The 14,141-nt window shown below is 44.8% G+C and overlaps 1 protein-coding gene across 2 annotated transcripts in view; it reads left to right on the top strand.

Moving 5' to 3' along the window:
• The window catches only part of INPP5D (inositol polyphosphate-5-phosphatase D), a 55,505-nt gene that overhangs the window by 14,020 nt on the left and 27,344 nt on the right, over window positions 1-14,141 (top strand). For both annotated transcript variants that reach the window (XM_082320828.1, XM_082320827.1), the window contains exon 3: window positions 13,489-13,639. In XM_082320828.1, coding sequence (XP_082176954.1) covers window positions 13,489-13,639 — 151 coding nt within the window. The remainder of the gene's footprint in view (window positions 1-13,488; window positions 13,640-14,141) is intronic.

Here is a 14,141-nt window from a genome sequence, read left to right as displayed (position 1 = left end):
TTACATTCTTTACACGTAGGACTGAAAATAATTTGCAGTCAGGGCTTAGCAAAATTTGTGTACTTCATGTTTCTGCAAACTATCCAAATCTGTTTATACAAGGCAAATGTTTTTTCCACTGTTGCATCTGAGGTAGGAATAAACACAATGCATGTCACAGGTTTTGAAAAACTGAAAGAAGCAGCATTTAATAAGAGAACTAGGTATTTCCTGAAACATGCACATTCCTGCTACTGAATCTCTCCGTATACAAAATTCTTCATACAAACAAACCATATCCAGCTTTTGTCTAGTTTGAACCATTCCAGAATGTTACCAGTTTCCTGAAAATATATAAAAAACATTCAGAGAAGATGGCTTAAATCAAGTTAAAGTCATATTATTATTTTGTTTTTTAAGCTTCAAAAAATGAAATCAGGTATTTGAAAGCTAATGCGTGCCATGAAATGAAATCTCTTTTCCTTTTATCTGGATGTGGTTTCAGATAAAATTTCACTCCAAAGAGTGAAATGCCAAAGAATGACATCAATTTTTGTTACAGTTTGTCCTCCAATAAATGTGTTATGTCATAAAGCCTTCATCGTGCTTAAACAATTGAAAATTGCAAATAGGCAATCCTCACTGAATGTACAAAAGCAACTTCCAGGCACTGCAAAATACTGTAAGATTCAGAAGATAAAGACTAGGGCTGTTAAACAGTAACCAGTTTAACAATTATTGTTTTAGAAGAATGACTGTTTCACTGTATTATCCTTTCGAAAGGCTTTGACCACCCATAACCACATATGCAGCTCTTTCCTACCCTGCTGGATCTTTCAGTTCCCGCTGTGAGACCTCGAGCGCACAAACAATTGAGTTTGCTCTTGGCATAAAAGCGGGGCAGAGACTTTGGCTGGGGGATGGGAACGAGCGGCTGGGAGGCAGTGGGAGCCTCAACCTTCAACAGCACAGAAACTTTCTCCAGCAGCAAATATACTTTAGGAAGTTCTTGCCCTCCCCTCACCCCCCCTGCAGACATTTCCATCCTGAATCGACCGTTTCTGCGGGCACGTTCTAAAGGAAGGGGCAGTAACCTCTGCGCGTGGACTGAGAACTGTAAGAAGGTTTTTTTTTTAAAATACATGTTTCAAATTAGCTGCAGTCTGTGCTTGAGAGGCCAAATGTATAATCCTAATTGAGATGAACAACTTCGGTACACACACCTCAACATCTCCAGGAGTAGCAAATTTTCCTGAAATTCTAAACCTCTTCTGGCTAATGAGGAAAAATAATTGAAAACTTATTTACACAACCAACATTATCAACAAGAAAATATTCTCATTTTTCAGTAATTTGATGGATGTTAGCTTTAATATTATCAGTCACATAGTGTTTAAACCATTTGATTGTCATATCCTTTTTGTATTTTATATTTCCAAAAACTTCTGATGAAGCTTCATAACTGAATTTAAAGTATTTAGGGAGACAGCAGATTATTCCCCTTTCAGTAGTGTGGTAACGAAGCACTATGTTTTATTGTTTCTGTGCTTTAAGGCATGATGGGTCACAGAGAAAAGTACTCATTTTCAGGCAAGTCTTGAATTGTTTTCTCAAAGAAAGAGAAGCTAATATATTGTTGGTGGTATTTGAGGCTTTTTGTCCTGATCATTTAAGGTAAGAATGAGTCTTGGAAAACATTGCTATTGAATTTGTTTACAATGAGCCTTATGGCAAATATGATCTATCTGTACAAAATCATTTCTGCACTTGTTACTGACAGGGTGGTGCCCTTTCTTCTTTAGAGATGTATCTTGATTTGCTGGTGAGATGTATCATTGCGGGCTGCGTCCCCCATACAGAGATGTAACTCACCCAGCAGGTCACAAGTAGTACTTAGGCTCCAGCGAGATCTTACTCCCTCAATCTGCTCTGCAGCCTTAGGGAACGGGACCAATGGAGCCTACATGTGTTGCAGTTTATTACTGATACAAATATAAAATACAAACATGCAATCACCTTTCAATAACAACATGCTCAATTTAAAGTATTGTCCTGGCTACACTTGTTTTAGGTAAACAAGGTCTGCTCCACCAATACTTTTCAAATTTGTCTTTTGGTGGTTGAAGCTATTTCTGTTTAAAGTTTTAAAAGAAATGTAGAATCCTTTAGTTTTAAGATTGCTGTGTAAATGCAAAGCACACAGGACTTGATTTCAAATGACGAAATGGTTTAGGGAAACGAAACAGACTTCAGCAAAGATAGATAGCTCAGATTCCTTCTCTCAGAGGGTCTCTGAAATGACTGAAGTCACAACACAGCTTTTGGTTGTTCCCAGGTCTTTGCCCTGCTGTCTTATTGTCTTCAATGTGTAACTTCTGACAGAGTTTTCCATCTTGGTTCTCCTCTGAAAGTCTCAGTCAGTTCCCCTCTCCTATTCCATCCCAGGGCTCTTAAGCTCTCCGTTTCCAGTATTTTAAAAGATAACACCCAGCACAGCTGGGTTCAGCAAACCCCATGGTTGGAGCATAGCAAAGCTCTGTATGGGCTGGGTTTGCTCTGTGTTAGCAGGCTGTTAAGTCTGAATTAAAATTTCCAGATAAGTCTGGATTAGACTTCATTCTCTAAAACTTGGCAGGAATGTAACGACCTCTGTTGTTTAAAAGTCTTAGTATAAAGTATTCTTTGTGACTGATTGAACACAGTAGAACCCACATGCAGCAAGCACTGGTTGTTCACAGAGGCGCTAGGTAGCCTTTCCAGAAGTTTGTCTTCATTGTATGCCACATCCCTGCACATGCAAAACCAGACAGCTTGGGTTGGGTCCAATTTTAGGGGGTAAAGTTTAACACAAAATTTGTAACACCACATCCGCTATTTTTATTCCAGAAGTGCAGTTCAGGGGAGAACGTAAAAGGAGAGGGTTTGAAGGATGTTTTTTGTTTGGTTTTAGTTTTGTGGTTAGTTTTGTGAAATGACGGTGCTTCTTCAGGCTGGATTCTGTATCTGTTCAATTAGCAGGTATGGCTCAGTGCTTACTTCTAACTGAGTAAGGGTTTGTCTTACTCATGCAGTAAATGAATGAAATAAGGGACAGTCCCTTGAAAGACAGGACAAGTGGTCACCCTTAGTGTCACAAAAATAGAAAACAGTTGCTGCAGCTTAAAGCCTGAGAAATTTTGCAGGCTGAAGACAGGAAATTGTAACACTAAGGTGCTCACCCTTATCTGTGCATTGCTTATGGTTTTTAATTATGCAATCCCAGAAGGTTATGCAGTATAATGTGGTGAATGCAGCTGTTTTACATGCACATTCTGCATGCACTGCTTTGCTTCAGCAGCATATCTTCAATAAGTATAACTTCTTTAATTCTTACATTTTCTCTTTGCCATGGGATATTTTATGTAATTCATGCATATTTAGTGCTTGGTGTCTGTTGAAACTGCGATTAATTCAGCACAGAAGACAATAGGGATAGCAGAGAGCCGATTATGGATCCTCCACTGTCTGCCTGCATAGGTTAGAGGAAACCCCCAGAAAGGTAGTGTAGGACTGATTTGAGCTGAGGGGTCCTGCCCTGCTGTGCAGGCAGAGCCAGTGTAGGCGCACCTTCACCTGTCTCGGGGAAAAGTTCTTTCTGGTAGGACTTCAAACCCCTCACACTGTTGCCTGGGGTTGTATTTATTGCCTTCTATAGAGGGAAAAGCTGAAGGGCGCTTGGGAATTTCCTCCGAGAAGCAAGTATCAGTGACCTGCAATAGTTTCCCCAGCTCGATTACTGTCAGCAGTGAGTGCTGACAAAATCAGAACGATGACTTCCACAAACTGCCTTTAGAAATGATGACTATGTTACATTTGCTGCCTTGGTTGCCTTGCTAGCTCTTGGGGACCTGCATTTTCAAGCTTGTCTTAGTAATCACTAGAGCTAGACACTTTATGAAGAAATGAAAATGGAAATTTTCATTTGACTTCAAGCACTGAAGCTTTTCAGTGGAAAACCAAAAAGCACGAGGCTTGTGATAAAATTACAAAAGTTGTTAGAAGTAGCGTACTCCAAAACTTTTACTTAAATTCTACCCACACACTACAGAAGTGCTAAAAAAATTGCATCAGATCCCCATGGATCTGCAGTCCTTGCTCATTCATCACCAACTCATCTGACTTGCACCCTGGAGCTAAATTTAACACTAGTCCCTCATGTTCTGTCATGGAATTGTACTGTTGTTTGCTTGTTGTTGATGTAAATCTTATTTATTATAACACAGAGAAATGCTGAAAGGGTCGGTTGCTCAGGAGGCTTCCCTTGGTGCTATGAGTTGGATCGTAATATGCTTTGTTGCTAAAATCTTTTTTTGATGGCTAGAATTTGAATATTTTATTTAGTGCAAAGGACTGCCTCGAGTACAGGGTGTTGATGCTTCCTACAATTGCTTGGTGTTCTTACTAGCTCGTATTTAACTATATTAGATATTTGGCAATTAACATACTTTTTGTGTGAATTGTGGAGTGCTGGAGCAGAGTGGAACGGGGTCCTTGAGTAGGATCTGAGTGCATTATTTTTATGATCTATGTCTTTATCTTGTGGGAGAATGCCAGTTCAAAAGACTTCTATAGGTTCTTTACCTTCCAGAACTTCTAATATGTTTTTCTTTAGGATGTAGAATTTTAACAAGGAACTTGAGATAAAAATTTGGCAGCCAGCTATACTCTACTGAAAACTCCTTTCAATTTTTCTTCACTTCAACAGACTCTTTTAATTTGCAACTGTCCCAGTTCTGCCATGGGAGCACTTCCTACCTGTGAACATGACCAGTCTTTGGGCTGCCAGAGCGAAGCCTGAGTGGGATCACGTAGAGGAAAACTCTTGCAGGGCCAGAAGAGATCAGAAGTGGCAGATATGACAGTCAGGATCTCCTCAAGATTAACTCAAACTGGGCTTACCTTCCCCGCATAGAACATCTTAAGCATTTGAAACTGAGCTTGAGCAAAACACGTTGTGCTTCCCAAGTCTTTTCCGTGACATTGCGGATAGGAAAAAGTGAGATGGCCATTTTGGCCAAAATTGGATCAGGAGAGAGCTCAGGTTTTAGTCTAGATTTGCACTGTACCAGGCAATTTGGAAGTGAAGTCATGATGTGCCCTCCTGCCCAGTTAGCAACGGAGGCAAGAATGCTTATTTGCACCTGGCTGACTTATTTCCAGCTAGCAGCAATAGGATTCATATTTCATGCACATACTGCAAGCAGGCATGGAAGTAGGTGCTGAACTTTAACAAATGTTCTGTGCACACTAGTGTGAAAGAGAGTGAAAATCGTTTGGCGTTCCCATTTTTTTATAGGTATAATAAGAAAGGGATTGTGATGCAGTGCCAGTAATTCATATACAGTGTCTCTTAAGTCAGTATTATGCTTAAAGAAACGGAGCTTGTGGTAGAGGCAGTATGTAATGGTATCCTTCAGTTGCATTTGAGGAACAGAGGGAATTTTACAGGATTGACAACACAGTAATTTTCTTTAATTTTTTCCTCTTTTAACTTAGTTTTTTTTTGTTTGGATGTCTGATTTTCAGCCAGGAACAAAAGTTAGAAGCAATACATACTTAGTTGTTATTAAATTGCAATTCCTTGTTTCCTTCGGTGAATAATCTCTTTCAGAAATTCTGAAGTGCGCTTTCCCAGAAGTCTTTGATTTCCATGATTTTCACCCAAAGCCTTAAATGTGAAAGGCCACTGTAGCAAAAGTGACATGAATAAACAAACTTGAGCATCAGGTCCAAACCGTATGTAGAATGGGACAAGAAAGCCTTCGTCATCTCTCATCTCAGAGGAGACAGGGACTATTCACCTTCCATTCTCTCCAACATTATTCAAGTTATATAATTTACAGCTGCACTTACGCTGTGCCATTCTCCCAAAAATTCGTATGATTTTTTTCCAGGTGAGGAGGTGCTGCTGCGCCCACCCGCCAGCATCCTCTGCCCAGGTTCCCTGCATTCCTCCCCTTGCCTCTTCTCTCGTGCTTAGTTCCCCTGACGGAGACCCTCTCGCTGAGCTTTACCCAGCATCCAAACTCCCCTGCCAGCTCGCAGGTTCCCACCACTTCATTGAAGTCCATTCCTTTACTGACCCTCCATGTCGCAGGATCCCCCTTTGCCTCAGCCACGCACTTGCTCCTCTCCCTTCGTACTCGCTAGTCAGCCCCATTTCTTCCCAGCCCCGGGTGTTGCATTCAAAACAGAGTACGTTTCTGGGTGGCTTGTATTTTGGGAAATAGCTGTTTCTCTCAGCTGTGATTCCTGTCTATGATCCCATTCCTGTGAAATGCTCCTGGAATTTCTTAGCACGAGATTTGATCTAAAAATAAGAAATGTTTTCTAACAAAACAAAACTGAAACACAACCAGGTTGCTTTAAAATGCTTTAAAAATAATTTACTAGGAGTTTCTTAGCTCTTAGGTTCAGCTCTTTAGTGAAATATAAAAGCTTGCCTACATGAGAGCCAAAAGGAAATTTAAAAATGCCAGCTAGACTTCCTAGCTAACAGACAGTCTTGAAGACAACTTTTTTCCAAACCAGGAAGCCTAAGAATTTTTTTTTTTTTTTAAAATCTAAAAGGAAAAAAGTTCCTGCCAGCCTTTCGCTCCAAAGTAGAAATGACCTGATTTTCAGTTTCCATTCGAGTTGGTGGGTATTGCAAGAATTTTATAACTTTGAAAACTTATTGACTGCTACTGCAATGCCTATATATGGGTTTAAATACCTGTTTTAAGGCACTCTGGTTAGAAAAGATTGGCCTTAAGCAATATAACCAGATGACCAGTTTCCTAGTTCCTCCTTGCGCCTTGGCTCAGGAAAGGAAAACACTTCCTCTTCCTTCTGAGGGCCCCAGACTTCCTGTGCCATCTATTTATACAATTGTTGTAATGAACCCCAAGTTAACCGCTTCCTTGCCTGCCTTCGCGTAGGCTTTACATCTTTTACATCTCTTGTCTTTGTACTCCACTTGCAGCTTCTCTTGAAGGTGCGTTCAGAGCTGCTTCTCAGCAAACCCATATTTGGAGTATCTTTGTCAAGGAGTTCTGTTGGCCAGATGGCATTGCTTGGAGATAATGAAGAAGAGGAGACTTAGGTTGGGCCCTGTTGGCCTTTTTATAACAGATACAAAGGAAGATTAGATGACCTCAGCCATACAAATCCTTGTTGAAAAGTTTAGGTAGATGAATTTGGAAAGGGGATCACAAGATTTAACCAAAGACCAGTGATTTAGTCATACCTGTTTTCATGAAATGAAGAACCCAGAAGCCTATTCAGCATGAAGGCAGGAACAAGTTGTAGCTAGTTGCGTTAAACCATTGTACAGTGAGCGTACAGAAGATGGAAGGGAAATTGGTAACTAGAAGGACCTGCAGAATTGAGGGCAGCTTCTGGAGGACAGGAGACACCAGGACATCCTGTGGGAAAGGAGGTTTCCAGGCAAAAGGGCTGGAGTCAGAAGGACATGTGGAAGATCTGAGAGTCCGTGGTTTGGGATGCAGTTGAAATGTCCAGGCTGGCCATGACAAGCATATGGGCGTGTTCAGTTTACCCATCTCCTTCAAGGATATAGCAGGATCTGGACAAGAAGGCAGCAGGCAGATTTGCACAGGGCTTCCTACAGTCGCAGAATTAGAGGCGGCAGAAGGCCTCATGAGGTCTCTGAGCCCAGTGTTTGCCCTGTTTTCAGGCTGAAGCAGGATCGGGTGCTCGCTAGCCAGCTGTGAGGAATGCCTGGGTACTCTGCCCTGCGACGCTTCCAGAGACAGGGACACGCACTCTCCCTGTGTAGGCTGACTTACTACTGTCTCTGCCTGGCGAGGTTCCCTGACATCTAATCTAAACCTCCTCTGCTGCAAAGCAGGCCAGCCACATCTGCTGTCCTTGGAGGACTTGCAGCACAGCTGGTTGCCATCTTCTTTATAAGAGAATTTAAAACTTGTAAGACTGCTGCTGTGATGTCTCCAGGCTGTCCCTTTGCCAGACCGTACCAGTCCATTTCTTCCGAGCTTTCCTTGTAAATCACATTTTCCAACTCTTCAGCTGCCCTCGTAATTTTTCCTTGGGAGACTCTCTGGTATTTTCACATGTTCCTTAAAAAGCAGTGCCCCAGGTTGGACACAGAGTCTAGCTAAGGCCTTACGGCACCAAGTATGGTGGAATAGTTTCTTCCTGCATCTCATACGACACCCCCATTAATAGATCTTAGAAAGACATAGGCTTTTTCTGATGCAGTTTCCCCCTGTAAAATTGCTATGCGGTCTCTGATTCACTGTTATCCAGATTCCTTTGTGCAATTCTGCTGTTTTAGGGGCAGTTCCCTATATTGCATATGTTCATTCAGCGTTTCCTTTCTGTACGTTATGGCTATTGTCAGCACAGAGGTGAGGTACCGGCGGCGATGCTGGAGGAATTGCTGTGGAAGCAGAGCCTGCCCTCCACGCTGCTCCCGTGTCCTGTCAGCTGTGTGAGCACGTTTCTGGGGATGTGGTGTGTTGCCGTGGAGATGACACTTGCCATCCACATTTCTAATGACTTGAAACAATTCACTTCGCAATTAAAACAAGATCTATCCTGTGATAACCCTGAGGAAATAGTTACTTACTAAATGAAGGCGGGGGGGCGGCGGGAAGTGGATTTCATTGTTGCGCTCTGCTGGGGTGGCTCCAGCTTGCTCTGCGCTGCCCTGTCCCGCTCGGGTTTGTTTGCAGTGCCCCGTTCCGCGTCTCCTCCCCGTCTCAAAAACCACAGCAAGTTTGCATAAAGTTCAGGCTTCATTTTGCCTCACTCCTGTCATCCAGTGTGGTTGTCTCGAGGACATTTTTTCACAGTGCACCATTTTTTGCTAATGTGCTCCGCAGCCAGATGCGGATCGACTCAATGCCAGTATTTTACTATCCACCACTGCTTTTCCTTCCCAACCTATAAACCTTTGCCACAAGTTCAAGTGTGAAGAAAGCATATGTCCCAGCTATGCGCTGCTTTCCTTGCTCACTGGCAGTGAAAATTGTTTGACCAGCCTTCAGGTAGGCCCATCTAGCAACCTGACTGCTAGCTGTAACATTACTGGACCAGGTTTTCTGCATTACAGTGATGCCATGCAGGCATCATCCCTGCAGTCCTGGGCACTGCTGGGTTGGGAACACACCGCAGCCTGAGGGATGGTTCTATTGCCCTGTGGCTGGTAGCAAAGTTACAGGTGGTTGGATTTGGAGGGGCTCACACGTCACTCGTCACCAGTGGTATCTAAGCGCCTTGCAGTTGTGTGTCGAACAACGTGAGTAATGTCTGTCATGCAGGTTTTGTTCTCATCCTTTCCCCAAGGGGAGAAATGAGTGCAGTGAGGTCTTGCTTTTACTGTTCTCTCTCCCAGTTCAAACAACATATAGTTTTTGCTGTGCAGAGGGAGGCAGCACAAAGCAGCGTGCCCTGCTCTCTTGGGGGGAGTAGGGAAATTTGTGAGGTGCCTGGAACAGAAAGGAGTTCATTTCACAGTGCAGGCAAACAGGCAGAGAGAGTTATTGGGCACTGCTTTGTGCTGGAGTGGCACAGCCCTTCCCGCACGCTTCCTCTGTTGACGTCCTTGCAAATAATAACAATTATAATACAAAAGAAAATGAGTGAGAATAATCCAGTGATCTTTGCTTTCAGGCTCTCGTGATGGCAAAGCTGATGTGTAGCAAAGCGGTGCCGGTGCTGTGGCTTTCGTGGCGTGGGGGAGGGCCCTCGAGCTCCCCCGCCATGAGCGGGCGCTGAGCAGGTTTGAGGCTCCCCCATCCTTCCTCTGCGCTTGGCCACGGCTGGTCGGAGCTCCCAGCCCCGCCAGTTCCCCGTTTCCTTATTGCAGCTCTCACTGTCTCTGTGCAGCTGCTCAGGACACATGTTCATTTCCCTGCTGATTTCTGTCTTGAAATATGAAAGTGTTGTCCTTTATTTTCTGTGTGCTGTGGGGAGTTGGTCCTTTTTATCCTGAATGGGCTTGGGGAGGGTGGGCTGTCAGAGTGCTGGCACCACTGGGATGGAGACTGCCTCTCTTTGGGAATGAGCGGCTGGATTCAGATGCCTGCAAAGCCCAGCTCCTCCACATGGCCACAAATCCCAGTTATCCTTGAGAGAGGAGATGGTGCGGTTCATCAAGAAGGGTGGCTGGAGGTGGCGGGCTGGCTGCCTGGCCAGCCAGCTGAGCTACCAAGATAGAGGAGGTGTGTAATGGTGGGGCCTCTCTGCACGTGCATCCCATTGGCTTATGGCCACTCCGGGGAATTTGAGCTGGACCACAGGCTTCGGTCCACTCATGAAATGCGGTGCAATGAGTTAGAGGAAGGAGGCCTGTTACAAAATGCTTCTTCTTCTGGTTACCACAGAGACCAGCACGGTTTCAGAGACTGAACTATCCTTGGCAGCAAAAAGTGCTAATTCAGCCTTTCCTCCCACTTACATCAAGGCTCCATTTGGCCTGAAAAGAGCTGTGCAGGGCAATCTGTCTTCTTCCAGGCGCCCTGGGAGAGCAGGAGCCAAGAGGCAAAACAAGGCCGAGAAGACAGTGTTTGGGCACTGGGGATGGGAGGGATGCTGTGCGGGGGCAGGATGGAGGGCTGTGAGGACCGTCATCAGTCAGGGGAGATGTGGGGAAGCGGGCAGACAACGAGGTCTTTGGAAAGTGAAGTAGGAGTGTGAAGACGAGTTTGGAAAGAGGAGGAGCGGGGTAGGCTGCAGTAATTCAGGAGGTGGGAGAGAGCACTGATGGTAAACCTTTCCTGTCGCAAAGACGCAGGCGGCAAACCCTGACCCTCCTGTTTACCCTCGATGTGTTTTAGGGTCTGAGTGTGTGCTCTGATGCGGCTGACACCTTTTTCAAGGCACCCTTTGGGGTAGCTTAGGGCAAAGCAATCCATCACAAGCCTTCTCTCTCGTGAGCTCCAGCCCATCTACAGGTGCTGTAGGTGGTGGGCAGAAGGCAGCCCATGCAGGTTAAATCCAGAGGGTGAAGTGTGGGTAACACTGCCCCATCCTGAGCAGGGCAGTGGGCTGGGCGCGAGGGCTGAGCGTGCTGCCGTCCCGCAGTCAGTGCTGCTAACAGTGTGCTCTGGGCTGCCAGGGGCACCGCTGGGCACAGCTGCATAAATAACCACAAAAATGGGGATTTCAGAGCAGAGGAAGGTACTGCAGGGAAGGTGAACAGAGAAATATGGAAACAGCTAGCTGAACTATTGCAGGTCTGTCCCAGTGCAGCACCGTAACTTCAGAATCCTTTCATATGATGGATTAGAGCTAAGTGCTTTTTTTCCTTGATGGTTTTCCCTGATTCCCAGCCTTCACAGTTGGCATCAAGAAGCAGAAGAGTCTGGGAGGGCCAAGACACTATTTGCATTAACCAGTGTAAATCAGAAGTCATTCTGATTATGCTGAGTTTGTGCTGCTCTAGCGTAGCAGGATCTGGCCTATGCTGTTACGGTCCTGTGAAGTTTTAACCAGCGATTTGTTTCAACACCTCTGGCCTTACAGAAATATAATCCAGTGTTTGCCCAAGCACCGCTTTCATGCTGAATGCGACATTTTCCAGTGTACAAGAATAATAAATCTTAGCAAATGCAGGAACACCTGGGAGACAGAAAAGGAGGCTGTACAGGCAGAGCTCTCAGAAACATCATGCATATTTGTTATGAAAATGTGTCTTGCTGTGCCCTTAAAGACATGCAGGTGTAGTTAAAAATGAAAGGTATTTTTGATGGCAGGCCTGGGGGCACTGAAGGCTTCAGATGTGGTTCAGTATTGAAAGCACTGTCCTAATTTCTGGCCTGAGATTTTATTCTTCAGGAAAATTAAAAAGAAATCTTGTTGCTGCTAGAACTCACTGAAGACAGTTGTCTGTGTTCTGCTCACTGTGGTTTATGCTAGCATTTCTCCTGTTTAAACTCTTGGTTTTGCTACATTTGCCTTTAAAACAAAAAAGTTCACAGATAATAAGAAACTGGGCAAACACAAATGACAGGTAAATAAGCTCGTTCAAACTTGTATTAAAACGTTGTGTGTGTTAATTTTTACAGCCAATAATTGCAATCCAAAAAAGAAATTTAAACGTCCTGCCTGTTAGTCAGAGGCAGAATGTCTCAAGTGTGGCTGCCTAACAAGTTATTTTAAATTGGAGGCAAAGCTTTAATTAGTTATTAACTAACCATATTTCCTGTGCAAAATCTAGCTTTATGCATGTAAAATAATGCAAGTCAAGCCTGCCGTTAGGGTGATTGGGTCTTCCTTTTGATTGCCCACTGCTGCTGTATCCCCAGATGTGAACAGTTCCCAGTGTTGCTCTTTTAAGTCAAGAACAACAGCCTTGTGGGACTGGAAAACATCTACTCTGCACCGCTCTGCCCCTGCTCCTCGATGTTTTGCTGCATGTGTGGACAGGGCCTTCTTGGGTTGGTTTCTCTGGGAAAACCTCTCGTTCAGAAAGAGAGCACCCTGCCAGGAAGAGCACCCCTCATGAAGAGCGATCAGAGCTTCTGTTTCATGTTGCTGTTGCCTTGGGTTTGGATGGTACTTGAGCGCGGTTCTGGAGGTGACACAGAGCTCTCTCTTTTGGTCAGGAGGTCTGTGCTGAGCCACGACAAATCACTCCTCTGTCCTTGGTAGGGCCCTTGGCTGAAGCATCGGGGCAGAGCTGCAGGGGTGGCAGCTGTTCCTGCCTGGTGAATCCAGCAGATTTACCGTTCACACCGATGTGTAGATATAATTGCTCTGAAGCTTTGCCTCTGAAGACCTCTAAAACCTTATCCCTGTGTTTGCCCTCTGCAAGTATCCATTTCCTGAGATTAGTGGCCAGGGCTGTGCTAGAAACAGGTTTAGTCACAGTTAAAATTCAGCTGGCAAGCTCAGTGTCATGCCTGATGCATTCACAGTCCTAGCTGCGTCCCGAGCCTCGGCTTTCTAAATCTTCATCTGAGCATTTTTTTGCGTGGCAGTACCTTGCTAGCTTGCTTCATTTGAACCTAGCTCTGAGCCTTTGAATCCTGGAAGGGATGCTAACATCTAGATTTAGACATGTTTATCTTGCAATTTCACAGAAAAATTCTTCCTGGATACCACAAAATAGGACATAGTCCAGGGGTTTTGTGCTCAGTAAAAGAGAGAATGCAAAAATTAATCCAGGAGAATTCTTTGTTTTTAAAGTCTTCCTTTCCTTTGAAGCCAAGCACACTGAATCAAACAAGAGAGCTCTTCCACTTGGCTTCAGTGAATCTTTGAGGTTGCCATTTTTGCTGACACTGGCTGGAACGTGTGTGCGTATCTGTTTCTGTTTGTACTGCAGGAGTCGTTCTGCACAGAGCCTGTGGTCAGATGGGCAGTGAGAGCTGGGCTAGCTTTCTCTGGACAGCAGTAGTGGGTTTTTCTCTCTCTGTGACTTTGTTTTTCCTTCTGTGAGGAGCAGTGTTTCTGTGGTAGGAAATCCCAGACCATGACAGCCTCTGTGTTTTGTTTCAGGCATCAGAGGGTGTTCCTGTGAAGTATTTTGACAACTTGGAGGAACTAATAGAATTTTACAAGAAGGAGAACATGGGTCTGGTATGGCACCTCAAATATCCAGTGCCGCGGGAAGAGGAGGAGGCTGCAGATGAACCAGAGGAGGATGCTGGTAAGAAACCCGTGATGTGACTTGGTGACGCAGACCCTTTACACTGACTCTGGACTGGAGATATGCAGTGCAGGAAGGGGGATTAGAGCATGTCATGCAATAAAATGGAGCGGGGCGTAGAGAGACCTGAGCTGGCAAGACCCTGAGGCAGTGAGTCCTCATGGCTCTGGGGCGGTACTGCATCTGGAGCATCAGTTTAGCTCACCTGAGGGAATACATTGAGACTCTCTGCAGAAGTATATCGTATCAGGTGCAGGTCTGACTAATCTGTTGTCCTTCATCTGGACTCAAGCTGGTTCATGTCCAGCCATCTTGCATGTCTCTGCACCCCTCTCCCTGTGCTGCCTCTGTAGGGGCACTGTCTCAGCAGCAGAGATGCTCCCCTAGAGATTTGGAGCACATCTCTCTGCAGTGCCACGCACCTGCAGCTGCTGTGGGTCTTGGGTCATCTGAAACTCAGCCCCCCTTATCTGCTCTGACCTAGAGGACATTTCTAACAGTC

The sequence above is a fragment of the Platalea leucorodia genome (genome assembly GCF_965183815.1).
Source record: "Platalea leucorodia genome assembly, chromosome: 8".
Classification (NCBI taxonomy): domain Eukaryota; kingdom Metazoa; phylum Chordata; class Aves; order Pelecaniformes; family Threskiornithidae; genus Platalea; species Platalea leucorodia.
Note: the sequence above shows the minus strand (reverse complement) of the source record. Positions and strands in the feature narration are given on the sequence as shown.